Raw genomic sequence first — 14,204 nt, forward strand, 5'->3', positions numbered from 1 at the left:
CACTATCTCAGTTGCGCAGGCGTCTAACTGCTTGGTTTTCTGAGGTGGACAAGCATATTGAAAAGGCAGCTCCAGCAATGGTTCGCCTCTCCAAAAAGTATGTGTATATGTAATTCTTAACATATTAGCGCCTTACGAACAAATGACAACTGCTTGGCATCCATTCAGAGTCTGTAAAAGCAGCAGGGCTCTGCTGGCTGTGATGCAAGATCACTTTTCTTTAATAAAGCACTGGAAGTGGCCATTTTCACATTTTTTACATCCTCCTTTGGTATCCCTGCATCAAGCCACTCGCACAGGCACTCCTTTGGGCCTGCAGATCAGGACACTGGCCTCAATGTCACTTGAGAGAATGTGGTCATAACCCATACCAACCATCAATAAAATGGCATCTTACCATTTGAAACTCAGATAATGCTAGCACCTAGTTTTTGTGTTGCTGATGATGTCATTTACACTCAAAGTTGCAAAAGAAATATTGCACAATTATGAAGCATTGACATTACTTCAGTAAATTTTCCACTGGAACAAAATTGTCAGTACAGTCAGGAATAGAAACTTCCAATGAGAACTAGTAAATAACTGGTCATTATCTGTTCCCATTTCCTCCTTCAATGGAAATATCAGATCACACTTTCTATTTGTCTCCTTCAAAATACATCTTTCCCTATGGAAAGATGCACTGCAATAAGCTATTGTGAAAAACGACTCTGGATTTTTAAACAAAGTTTTCATTTTATTAAAGATAATTCAAAAACTGTCACAATAAATAAGACCAACATTAGCTCCCATATATAGTACAGTATAAGGAATAATTCAGTAGAAAGATGGTAGGAACATGCAATGTACAACCAGGGTTTCATTGCTGGAAATGATTTAGCACCCAGTTCGGCACAGGCTTAAAAGCTTAAATTTAATTTAGCGTCCCCAACATACTTATTTTAAAAAGTCTATCATTCCCTAGTAGGGAATGTTTGGTTCATTGTGAAAAAATAGAATTTGTAATAATAGCACCACCAGCAGCGCACAGGGTTCCCTATGACTCCAGCCAATCCATGCAAAGCAAATGCTTCACACATACTTCATGCCATTTATGCACATTAGCACAGTCTTTCTTTGTAGCTTTGTCTGAAGGGCCACCAGGCACAAGGTGATTAAGTAAAGTCACACAATCCAGGTCCATCTGCTAGTTCCGACGATACAGAAGATCCCGAGTTGCCTTATCAACCTGGTTTTGGTAGGCCTCTAATTTGTCATGCACCTTCTGATATAGCTGGAAAGGAACAGAAGTACAATCATTTTCTGTTAATAGGTATAGTTGAGGGATTGAGGATGCAAGAGATACAACTGCCCTTTATTGCCTTATACCAAATTTTGCAGCCTGTACTGACTCCCAAAGCAGCTGATAACAATTTAATTTCAACAGAAAATGCTAAAGATTCCTGCAGTATTTTCTGACCCCCAGCAGTTGATTACATAGTTCAAGTTTCAACCCCTTCCCTTCAGAAAGCATTAGGGCAGCAGATGGAACTGAGCTGTAGCTCATGATAAACACATAAGCTTTATAAAGTCCCTTAGTCATGAAATGGGCAGGGACGGATGGACCTGCAGCAGGTAAGTTTTATTATAGTATTTTGCATCTTCCCAAGTGAAACTTAATTTGTGGTAAAAATTTGCTGGAAGATAGACATTTCTCTGTGCTGGTTCTTATACCTTTTTCAGGAGACTGAGTGCACAAACTGTTGTAATAATCAGTAACCAAAACGGCATGGAGACAGATATAATTGATTTATACAGTGGTACCTCAGGTTAAGTAAGTACTTAATTCGTTCCGGAGGTCCGTACTTAACCTGAAGCACCACTTTAGCTAATGGGGCCTCCTGTTGCTGCCGCGCCACCGGAGCACGATTTCTGTTCTCATCCTGAAGCAAAGTTCTTAACTTGAAGCACTATTTCTGGGTTAGCGGAGTCTGTAACCTGAAGCATATGTAACCTGAAGCGTATGTAACCTGAGGTACCACTGTATATGAAAACATTTTACCACATTCTGGTTCAACAAAAATCTTCATATGCCTCTTGACCTAAGGCACAATATTTGTAATCATATCCTATATATTAATATCAAATACATTCAGTATCAAGAAAGCTTGTAGTTGCCCCACTTTAACCTTATCCACCACGTTTTCTAAGAAGAGTGCATTTGCAGCTGCTTGGTAGCTAAGTCAAAGCAATGGGTCCAGGCCTGGTTTCTTGAGGAGTATCCACACCACGGCATTTTCACGATGGCAGGGACAATCCATTACACCATGAAGTCACACCCTGGACCTAATCTGTCAGCCCAACCCCCTAGGTTATATTTAATAAGCCAAGGATCAAAAGGCATATGGTCAAGCACAGAGCTGAAAGCACCTTGTGCACATCACCAGGTTACATACATTCAAAGTGATACAGTAAGATATGACAATCCACAGCACTGGACACATTGATTTCTATTTTCCTTCAGACATACTTACCACTGTGTTATGGTGATTGGTTGCATTTTCTCCTAGCACTTGAAGAAGCTGGTCAATTGCAGAATATGGAAGCCAAACCATTGGAGTTGTAGCTGATAATGGGAACTAAAAAGAAAACAAAACCTTTAATATAGCTGAATGAGACATTAGCTGAATGAGAAACATCCCAAGTGCAAAGAATGTAAAACCATTGTACATGGCAGAGGTGGGGGAGCTGGATACAGCATACAGTGGTACTCCAGTCTGGAGTAACTAGGGCATGAGTCACTTTGGCCAGGTCTCTAGGCTGCAACATGGTCATCCAGGAGTACTCCTTGTCTGTGAACCTGTTTTTTTCTTAGTTGTTCCATAATTCTTCAAGCTAGGTGCATTCCATCACTTTTTCTCATTTGTAAAAAATATATATGGTGGAATGAACTGAATACCCAATTGTACCTCAATGCCAAAGTAATGAGGTCCTTTCCCAAGTAAGGCATCCACATATTCCAGCACCAAATCCACAGCTTCTTCCAAGAGGTCATAGTTCAAATAGAGGCGGAGAAGTTCAGCAGCATCTACCATCTGTAGAGAAACAAATGAAACTGAGCAGACACTTACTGGAAAGTCTTTTTATATTTAAGAAGCTTAGTGGATGACAGGTAGCCCTCATTACTGGTGAGATTTATAAGAACCCAACACAAGACACACAAAGCATCCTGAAAAATAACCCATTGCAGAGACTCTTTGTAAAATTCTGGACTGATTTGTTCTGATGAAACAAAAATCTTTTATTTCTTGCACTCAAGGCCATGGCTAGCTTGCTTCCCTGTCTTTCAGATCCCTGTGTTGCTTCCAATTTCTACCCCCTTAAACATTTGCAAATTATTTCCTTTATTTAACAAATGCTTAAAATGAAGAATCCAAATTGTTTACTGGGGTTGAAAGGACTTTGGGCACCATGGTGGATAACCTACACCAGACAGGGTGTGTTGCTGTTGGTTCTGCCAGATCTCTCAGAGGCTTTTGTTATCATCTGAAATGTTTGGTTGATATTTATTTTATTATACAAATTCATAAACCACTTCACAGCCTGTGGGCATCAAAGCAGTGCACAATAAAGTAAAATGCTATAAAATAAAAATAAGGTAAAATGCAAAAGTCACAAGTTGTAACATCAAAGTTCCCATTTCATTTACAACATTAAAAAAGTAAAGGTAAAGGACCCCTGACAGTTAAGTCCAGTCACAGACGACTCTAGGGTTGCAGCGCTCATCTCGCTTTACAGGCCAAGGGAGCCAGCATTTGTCTGCAGAGTTTTTCCAGGCCATGTGGCCAGCATGACTAAGCCGCTTCTGGCGAACCAGAACAGCGCACGTAAATGCCATTTACCTTCCCGCTGGAGCGGTACCTATTTATCTACTTGCACTTTTGGGCGTGCTTTTGAACTGCTAGATTGGCAGGAGCTGGGACCGAGCAATGGGAGCTCACCCTGTCGCGGGGATTCGAACCGCCAACCTTCTGATCGGCAAGCCCAGGCTCAGTGGTTTGGACCACAGCGCCACCCGCATCCATTTACAACATTAAGAACATGCAATTTACTCACCACAGTGCAGATTTTAGCTCCTGAATTACTATTATTTGACAATTACTCAAGCTACAAACAAGTGTCACTGAAACTCATTTATCAAACTTTTAAAGCAGTCAACAGGGAAGTAATGAGCCAGCATTGTACATTTATCCTCCCCTGAACACCAGCTTAATTGTGCACAGATCAGGTATTTACTTTGTAACTGTTGATAAGCCAGTTAGGCAAGGGCACTCCATGAGACAGCAACTTGTTGATTACACAGCGATGGTATGAACAGTTCTGAGACTTATATCTGTCCAGGTAGGAGGACAAAAGACGCCATGCTTCATCTGTTGCACTGCAACACAATTGGAATACCATTAAGAGATGGATGGATACATGCATGTTTCTGGCTGCCAGTGAAAATCTCCATTCCCGAATCTTTTGATGGTTCACAGGGGAGTCTACACATCCCCTTTGCACAATCTCTTGCTCAACTTTTTGTATGTGAACTTGTTTTCTTCTGTTCTTAATTCAGTTAAGCCAAAGTTTCTGGACCCCCTAGAAAGCGTTGCCATGTGGTTCTATTTGAAGTACAAGAGCCACTACAGGACGTCCTTAACATTTGCACTAAAACCATCATTCAAAATATACAAAGCAAAAAAGAAAGCATGAATGAACACTTTACGACTGCTGCTTCAAGATGGTTTGTTGAAGACTAAATGAAGCAGGACAACCACAATCCCGAAGTGCAATTTCTGGTGTTTTATTAGCAAGAAATATTTATTTCTATGCAGATTTCTTGGACCACAAAGTACTTGCTTTCTTTTCCTGCAAAATATATCACAGTACCTGGTCTCCTTGGTTGTGATGACTGATGACAACTGATTTGCAGCTAGCCAATCCCATGCTTCTGTTAATGCTGCTTCCCCTCCAAACTGGAGTTTAATACATCTGGAATACAAATAACCAGGTACACTTCAGATACTGTATGAACAATAATAATTCTAACCCTTTTTATTTATTTATTTTTAAAAAAACTGATTGAATTCTTCCCACCCACCCCATATGGAGTTATCCCTGCTTTGTTCTAACAACTTTATTAGATTCTCTGGCTGAGAAACAATCAAGTTCACCTGAGCAGGAAACTGAACCCTGGTCTTACTTTTCCAAACATTCCATCTTACAATTGCTCTTTGCTTCAGTTACAGATGCTGAAGTAATGGCTGTGCTCTAGAACCCTACATATGCACCTGACTGTGCTTGATAAGGAGATCAGTGAGCTTATTGAATGCTTCTACTATTCATGGAACATCTTTGCTTATTCAGGACTGTATCAGTGACTGTCACCCATCTTTAAAACATCCTGCCACAACTTTAGCTGCCAGCACAAGTATCACTGGTTTAGTTGCTACCAAGGTAGTTGAAATCAGACTGATACCTATGAAAATGGTAACATCAACACAACAGGAAACGATTGAGAGGTTGTACAAACCAACCACAGAAGCTTAAGTCAAAGTGAAAACGTGTATTGGTAATAGTTTCAGGGCTTGATTACCCAGCAATTTGTTCCAAGGATATTTGAGACTCTCAAATGAGAGTTGGCCAAGGCAAAATGTAAGATTATGAGCAAGAAGACATCAAATGCTCTAGCCTCAATGCTGTCATAATCACTCCCACTTCATATCACATTCTCATATTACTCAGGTACAGATAGGTAGCCGTGTTGGTCTGCCATAGTCAAAACAAAAAAAATTTTTTCCTTCCAGTAGCACCTTAAAGACCAACTAAGTTAGTTCTTGGTATGAGCTTTCGTGTGCATGTGTATCTGAAGAAGTGTGCATGCACACGAAAGCTCATACCAAGAACTAACTTAGTTGGTCTTTAAGGTGCTACTGGAAGGAAAAAAAAATTGTTTTGATATTACTCAGGCTTAGACATAGTTTTAAAGCAAGAGTGTATGATTTCACTTAAAAAGTCCGTACTTTCATATCTGAATATACTTTTTCCAAAGGATCAATAGATAGTTCACTACTCACATTATGTACTTAAGTCCAATAATATGTTACGTACTTGAAAGTAAGTCCCTCAAACACAGGTGTTAAGGGAAAGTTGTAGGTCTGGCAGAGAGAAATGGCAGTGTCAAAACGACCAGCCTGCACCAACAGGGTTACCAGCTCCTTGGGGGATGAGTTTCCTGGGTAGATAACATAACAGAATAACATCATCTCAACTGCACACATATGTATATAAGTGGGCAATATTCAAATAACTTTTTGTACTAGCACAAGGATTAGCACAAGCACAAGGGGATTTCCCCTTCTCCTCCCCCACGTGTGCGCTGCCACCCCCAAATCCGCTCTGGGGTGCTGAGTGAACCCACAGAACAGATTAAGGGGCACTTATGGAACTTTAACATTGGCGCTCTATTTAATACAACTCACGGGACTTCCGGAGGCGGCGCGACCGGTAATGGCTGCCTTCTCCGAGTAAGGAGAAGGGAGCTCCGCTGTAAACGGGTCGTCCGCTACGGCGAAGCGGAGACCCATCCAGGAAAACCACAGGTGGCAGAAGCCTGTGGTCTCGGGACCCGGCGGGCGCCAGAAGCAGCCCCCAAAACGTTGAAGGGACCCCGTAAGGGGCTCCGGATCGCGGAGGGGGTAGCGGCGCTGTGGGTCGTTGCGCAAACAGCGAAGTGAAGCCGCATTGCTGTTGCCGGTCAGCGCTGTCCTTTCTTCCTGCAACTTTTCTGAACTTTGGAAACTACAACCCGTGAGTAAATTTGGACATTGAAAACTTTCTGAAACTTTCGTCAACTTTCTGAAACTTTTTGAGAACTTTATGGAACTTTTAAAACTTTTTAAAAAAAAGTTGAAATTTGGCTGAAAACGGAGTGAGAATAAGCAGGAAGCCCATCTCCCGCGATACTGAACTTTAAGCAAAGAGCAGGAGGAGTGGAGACAAAAAGTTATGCTTTAACTAAATGCTGGCACCCTGTTAAAGCAGTTTTCTGAGAGAAAGACTTTGAGCTATTGACTTTTGCTGGTCATATGTGGGATGCACTGATATTCTTCTTCTGTGGTACCAGTGGATTATAAAATAAATAAGAATCTCTGGTGCTGGAGCTGCCTGAATGAGCACCAGTTTGCAACTTTGGATATATTGAATTCAGGTTTTGAAACATTCTGAGCTGGAACTGGATACTTTGAAACTGTTGCAGTCAAGGCACTGTAAGAAACACTGTTTTGCTTTAAGTTTTACTCTGCTAAAAATAACACACTGTGGAGGCGATAGACATGGATTTAAATTTATAAGTTTAACTTGGATTTGATCTTTTCCCTGAAGACGTATTAAGCTCCCTCTAGAGGATTTTGGGCTTACAGCAGTGACTTTGTTTTACTTTCCCTTTCCCGGCCTCTGTTTGACTATTGCATCTGGGACTCTGCTTTCTCATGGGAACAACTTGGATTGACCTTGGATTACAGATAACTTTGGAATGAGTGGCGCAAGGAGAAGAGGAAGGACTAAACAAACAACTTTAACTTTATCTGCAGCCTCACAGCGTAGATCTTCTGTGCCGGCCTTGCCTTCCACTTTGCCTCCAGACATAGAGGCGGCCTCCCTAATACAGGCAGGGGAGGGTGAGACAGAGGAGCTGCACCTGGGAGATATGGCTTCAGGGACAAGTAGCTCTGTCTTGGAGAAAATTTTGGAGAAACTGGAGGCTCTGGACAAGAAGGCTGATTTGCATACAGCTAAAATTGAACAGAACACAGAAAGTTTGAATAAGCTGACTGGACAAGTTGCACAGAATGCCCAATCCATTGGAGAATTAAAGGAGGCTGTAGGTGAAAATCGTAAACTGGCTGAAGATACTAGTCAAAGATTGGAAGAACTTGAGAAAGAAGTAAGACCACTCAGTAAACAAGTTGGAGAACATCAGATTTACTTTTTGATGACAGAACTGCGAAACAGGGAGACCAACTTGAGGATACGGTCAATACCAGAGGTGGAAGAAGATAATCTTATTGAATTTCTAACTAAGGAATTTGCCAAGTTTTGGGAGTTAGAGGAAAAAGACTTTAAAATTGCATCTGCTTTCAGGCTTGGCAGAGTCAGAAGGACAGAGAAGCCCAGAGATTGTTTGATAACATTGAGATCAAAGGAGGAAAGGGACAAGATTTTGGGCCTGCACTACGAAAAGTCACTAGACATCTTGGGCAAGAGAATTGAAATCTACAAGGACATTCCTAAGCAGTTGCTGGACCTTAGATCTAATTACACGGAATTGGCAAGACTGTTGAGAAGCAACGCAATTATCTTCAGGTGGGAGTTTCCACAAGGATTATCCTTTACCTACAGAGGGAGAAAGATCAAAATCAAAACAGTGGAAGATAGAGACAAGTTTTTGGGAGCACACGGAGAAGACCTCCACAAAGGACTTGGATTGCCAGCGCCAGAACCTCCAGGGGAGCCCGCCCCCTCGGATCCTCAAGGACCGGAGAACAAGGTACCACCCCAGAAAGAATAACCAGATCTATCCAGGATGTCTCTGCAGCTTTTGAGTTGGAACATAAATGGCTGTAACAGTCCCGAAAAAAGGTCTAAAATTTTTCATATTTTAAAAAAGGAACAATTGGACATTATATGCTTACAAGAAACGCATGTGATTAGGCTCCATAGAAAGGTGTTAATAAATAAAAGGCTTGGTCAAGAATTTATATCATCGGATACAGTTAAAAAGAGAGGTGTAGTGATCTATACAAAAGAGAGCCTTTCACCAAAATTTCTCTTTAAAGACGAAAGTGGAAGAATCCTCGCAATAGAAATACAGTATCAAGGAGAAAAAATTTTGATATTAGGAATTTATGCTCCAAATGAAGGAAAATCGGATTTTTATAAGAAGTTGCACGAGATCATGCTGGACTATCTGGATTACAACAACGTCATCATGATGGGGGACATGAATGGGGTCGTATCAACAAATATGGATAAGTCACAGAACCAGAACATTACTAAAGAGGGAAGACTACCTAAGACCTTTTTTGAAATGACTGACAATATGGACTGGGCTGACATCTGGAGAGTTAGAAACCCCTTGGGAAGAGAAGGAACATTCTTTTCTGAAGCTCAACTGACTTGGACACGAATCGACCAAATATGGATAACTAGAAGTCTGGCACCTAAGGTGAGGAAGGTGGAAATCTGCCCCAAAACATGCTCCGACCATAACGCCTTGAGAATGGATATGACATTGATCCCAATCGGCTCCTTTAGATGGAAGATGAATGATGGCCTGTTTAGAGATCAAAGATTTGTAAAGAAGGCCCAAAAAACCTTAAAGGACTATTTTGAGATTAATTTGAACACTACGGTGGAAAAAAGAACTATCTGGGATGCAAGTAAAGCTGTGATGAGAGGGTTCTTGATCCAACAGAATTCCTTAAAGAAAAGACTGCAAAATGAAAAGAAAGATAAAATTCTGGAAAGTATCAAAGAGTTGGAGAAGAAGTTAAGATCTAACCCGAAGTCCCAACCGATTCTGAGAGAAATTAAACTTTATCAGGCGCAATATTCCAAGCTGATAAATCAGGAAATAGAATGGAAGATTAAAACAATGAAACAAAAAACTTTTGAATCGGCAAATAAATGTGGGAAACTGCTAGCTTGGCAGTTGAAAAGGAGACAAAGATTAAATACAGTAACAAACTTAGAGGTTGAAGGAAGGAACATTCAGAACCCGGGAGAGATTAGAAAGTGCTTCCAGAGGTATTTTAAAAAGTTATATACTCAAGGGCCACAAGATGAAATAGAGATTACACAATTTTTGGAGAGAAATGGATTAGCAAAGCTGTCAGAAGAAAACAGAACAATTTTAAATGACAAAATAACACAACAAGAGATTGAACAGGCCATCCTGAGTCTGAAACAGGGCAAATCACCAGGGCCAGATGGACTGACCTCTAACTACTATAAGACATTGAAGGATTATTTGATACAACCTTTGTTGGAGGTCAGTAATGAAATAATGGAGGGGAAGAAGGCGCCTGAATCGTGGAAAGAAGCATTTATCACATTGATTCCAAAGTCAGAAACTGAAAAGACACAACTTAAGAATTACCGTCCCATCTCCCTTTTAAATGTGGATTACAAAATATTTGCAGATGTTTTGGCACGAAGATTTAAGAAAGTTTTAAGTGAGATAATCCATAAAGACCAGGCAGGCTTTCTCCCGGGCAGACATATGTTTACTAACACAAGGAACATTATAGACATATTGGAACTTTTACAAACAAACATAAACACCAAAGCAGCTTTAATTTTTATAGACGCGGAGAAAGCCTTTGACAACATTTCTTGGAAATTTATGAAGGGGAACTTAAAAGAAATGGGAGTGGGACGGGGGTTTGAGAACGGGATTGAGGCAATATATTCAGAACAAAAGGCTAAACTGATAGTTAACAATGTGGTTACAGAAGAGTTTAAAATTGAAAAAGGTACACGACAAGGCTGCCCGATTTCCCCATTACTGTTTATTTCGGTTCTGGAAGTGCTCCTGAATATGATTAGGGGGGACCGGTTGGTGGAAGGGATTCAGGTCGGAGCGAAACAATATAAACTTAAAGCTTTTGCAGATGACCTAGTTCTGACATTACAGGAGCCGGAGTCTAGTTTGAAAAGAGTACTACAACTGATTCAAAACTTTGGTCGAGTGGCAGGATTTAAGTTAAATAAGCAAAAAACTAAAGTTCTGGGGAAAAACATGACAGATATTGAGTTGGAACAGCTTCAGAAAGAGACAGAACTAAATGTGGTTAAAAAAGTTAAATACCTAGGGGTAAACATAACAGCAAAAAATCTGAGTTTATTTAAAGATAATTATGAAAAATGTTGGTCAGAGATTAAGAGAGACTTGGATAGTTGGTCAAGATTAAAACTTTCATTGCTAGGCCGAATAGCTGCCATCAAGATGAATGTATTGCCAAAAATGTTATTTTTGTTTCAGACACTGCAGATTGTAGACAAGACAGAGTGCTTCCGGAAGTGGCAGAAAGATATCTCTAAATTTGTCTGGCAGGGCAAAAAGCCCAGAATCAAATTTAAAATATTAACAGATGCGAAAGAAAGAGGGGGCTTTGCCCTGCCAGACTTAAAGTTGTATTATGAAGCTGCAGCTTTCTGCTGGTTAAAAGATTGGTTACTTCTTGAAGATACGGATGTCTTGGATTTGGAAGGTTTTAATAATGCGTTTGGATGGCATGCATATTTATGGTATGATAAAGCTAAGATAAATAAGGCCTTCAAGAACCATATTGTCAGAAAATCAGTTTTTAATGTCTGGACAAAATATAAAGACTTACTGGAGAATAAAACTCCGAGGTGGCTGTCACCCCTGGAGGCTAAGGCTCGGAAAAGAGCCAATATGGAGGCCAATTGGCCAAAATATTGGGAGATAATAGAAAAGGATGGTGACAACTGGAAATTGCAGAGTTTAGAAAAGATGAGAGACAAAGTGCGAGACTGGTTACACTATGCTCAGATTAAAGAAGTGTTTAAAAACGACAAAAAGTTAGGATTCCAAGTGGAAAAGTCAAAGTTAGAAACTGAACTGTTAGAACCTAAGACTAAGGTACTTTCAAGAATGTATAACTTGCTGCTGAAATGGAACACACATGACGAAATGGTAAAATCAACAATGATAAAATGGGCGCAGGATATTGGGTATAATATTATGTTTGAAGATTGGGAAAGGTTGTGGACCTCTGGGCTGAACTTCACTGCATGTAATGCGTTGAAGGAAAATGTGATGAAAATGATGTATAGATGGTACATGACCCCTGTCAAACTGGCTAAAATATACCATTCGTCTGATAGCAAATGTTGGAAGTGTAAGGAAAATGAAGGAACATTTTTTCACCTCTGGTGGACCTGCCCTAGAGTGAAGGCCTTTTGGGAGAAAATATATAATGAATTAAAAAAGGTGTTTAAATACACCTTTATTAAGAAAGCAGAGGCCTTTCTCCTGGGTATTGTCGGCCAGAGTGTGTTAAAAGAGGACAGAACATTCTTTTTGTACGCAACAACAGCAGCAAGAATATTAATTGCCAAGAATTGGAAAACTCAGGAGCTACCCACTGTGGAAGAATGGCAGATGCAACTGATGGACTATATGCAACTAGCCGAGATGACCGGCAGAATTCGAGACCAGGGAGAAGAAAGGATGGAAGAAGACTGGAGGAAATTTAAGACTTATTTACAAAAATATTGTAATCTGGCTGAGTGCTGAATAGGATGCCAGTGCAGACAATTGTCTACCATTAAAATAGATTTAAAGTCGAATTATATGTCAAACCAAATTAAGATTATTAATTAAGATGAGTTAAATGATAATTTGCTTGAAAATAATTTAATAATGATGTAAGTGTATGCGGGAGGTGTGGGGGAGTCCCATGTAACAATTGAAAGATGTTAAATGGACAACGATAAGTGCTTATTTGAGATATGTTTTATTTGAAAACTTTAATAAATATATTATAAAAAAAAAAAAAAATATTTAATACAACTCACTCTATCTGCCACGATTGTATACAGAGTAATTGCAGCATTCAGTTCTTATAGATGCAAAGCCACACACCTTCTCTCTCATAATTGAGTAGACCATGCCTACTGTGGATATGAGATCACAGAACACTATTTAGCAGAATCTCCTCTTGCTGCAAATGTAGCAGCAGCATAATAATGGTAGTGAGTGTTTCACAAATTAAGATTGGATTCCACATCCCACAAACAGCAACAGGAGGATATGGAAATACATTTCTTGTGGGTTACTGATCTCCCACACAGAGATTAAATTGCTCACCCTCTGTACAGTTATTAAGCCAAGTAGTATGAACGTAAATCCTGAGCTTACCTGTAATAGCAGTTGTTGTTGAATCATGTTGTGCTAAAGTTAGCCGTATGCGAGCCAGCACACATTCTTTTTCCAAATCCTGCAGCTCCAAGATTTCAATCCGACTTCCCGCTGTACCAAAATAATCATTTATTTACAATGTGCCAACTTCAAGAGTCTACTGTTGAGAATTTAAAGTTAAACCAGGCAATATAAAGGCAAAATTCTGCTCTTGAGTGATGAACAGCTACTATACTAGCTTTCCTTTAGTCAACCCCAACATTTTACACATAAAAGGTTTCCCACTAATCATCAACTTTATAAGGGGCAGCTGATTATCTGGATGTAAATTAATATTTATATTTATTCTGCAAATTAATATTTATATTTATCCTGATTTCCTGTTTGAACAAGGACATCAGAATTTTCTTTGGTGTTATCATAAATAGGAATGTTGGGCCCTTACCATGAATGTTCTAACTCGGGCAAGACATCAAATATGCTGGATTATATCCACCAATAACCCTAGTAGGCAATGAAACATATGATAGTCTTTTGGGCCAGCCATGTGACCCAAGGCTCTTCCTTTAATTATATTAGTTGAAAGTATAAGACAGATGCTGAAGGCTTTCCAAAACTAACACCAATGGCAGCTAGGAAATAGAAGAATAATGCACACAGATCCAAAGTTAAGAGTTACATCCAGAGAAGGCTGAAGGGAGCTGGAAGAAAAAGGTTAAGTCCAGGGTGAAAATAGGGGAAGAACTAGAGAAGGAATCTAGGGTCACATGGCTGGCCCAAAAGACCATCATATGTTTCCCTGCCTTCCTGTGTTAAGAAATGCCTTTAAGATCATAGGCTGTAAAGTTCCCATATCCTTCTTAACTTGGCAAGCCTGTGCCCTTTTGGCCCTCCAGAATAGTGGTTGTATTTTCATAGCTCATACCTACTCTGCCCCCAACAACAGCTCAGATAACACTGTCTACTGCACAATTATTGTGATCAATTCAAAATACTGAGCTATGTGGGTAAGAAACCAGTGCACCAGACTTTCACATATCAAGGAGACATCCCAGATAACTAGCATAACACAGATAAAAATATGTAGATGAGATATGGGAGGGTATGGGAGATATGGGAAGATAGGAAGGAACATGACTAAAGGCAAATGCCCTGCAAACAATAATCAAAACTACCCAAACATAAGCTGGAAAGCGAGTAAGTCAGAAAAATTAAGCTGGTTGATCGGAATTTA

The 14,204-nt window shown here is 40.0% G+C and overlaps 1 protein-coding gene across 1 annotated transcript in view; it reads right to left on the reverse strand.

Annotated features, from left to right (window-relative positions):
* Window positions 1–715: 715 nt before the first annotated feature.
* NUP160 (nucleoporin 160) overlaps window positions 716–14,204 on the reverse strand; it is a 34,440-nt gene continuing 20,951 nt past the window's right edge. The window contains exons 30-36 of the mRNA XM_083591323.1: window positions 12,971–13,081; window positions 6,133–6,256; window positions 4,912–5,013; window positions 4,276–4,417; window positions 2,949–3,074; window positions 2,514–2,618; window positions 716–1,273 (exon numbers count right to left, since the gene is read on the reverse strand). Coding sequence (XP_083447449.1) covers window positions 1,187–1,273; window positions 2,514–2,618; window positions 2,949–3,074; window positions 4,276–4,417; window positions 4,912–5,013; window positions 6,133–6,256; window positions 12,971–13,081 — 797 coding nt within the window. The 3' untranslated portion in view covers window positions 716–1,186. The remainder of the gene's footprint in view (window positions 1,274–2,513; window positions 2,619–2,948; window positions 3,075–4,275; window positions 4,418–4,911; window positions 5,014–6,132; window positions 6,257–12,970; window positions 13,082–14,204) is intronic.

The sequence above is a fragment of the Podarcis filfolensis genome (genome assembly GCF_964270895.1).
Source record: "Podarcis filfolensis genome assembly, chromosome: 1".
Taxonomy (NCBI): Eukaryota; Metazoa; Chordata; class Lepidosauria; order Squamata; family Lacertidae; genus Podarcis; species Podarcis filfolensis.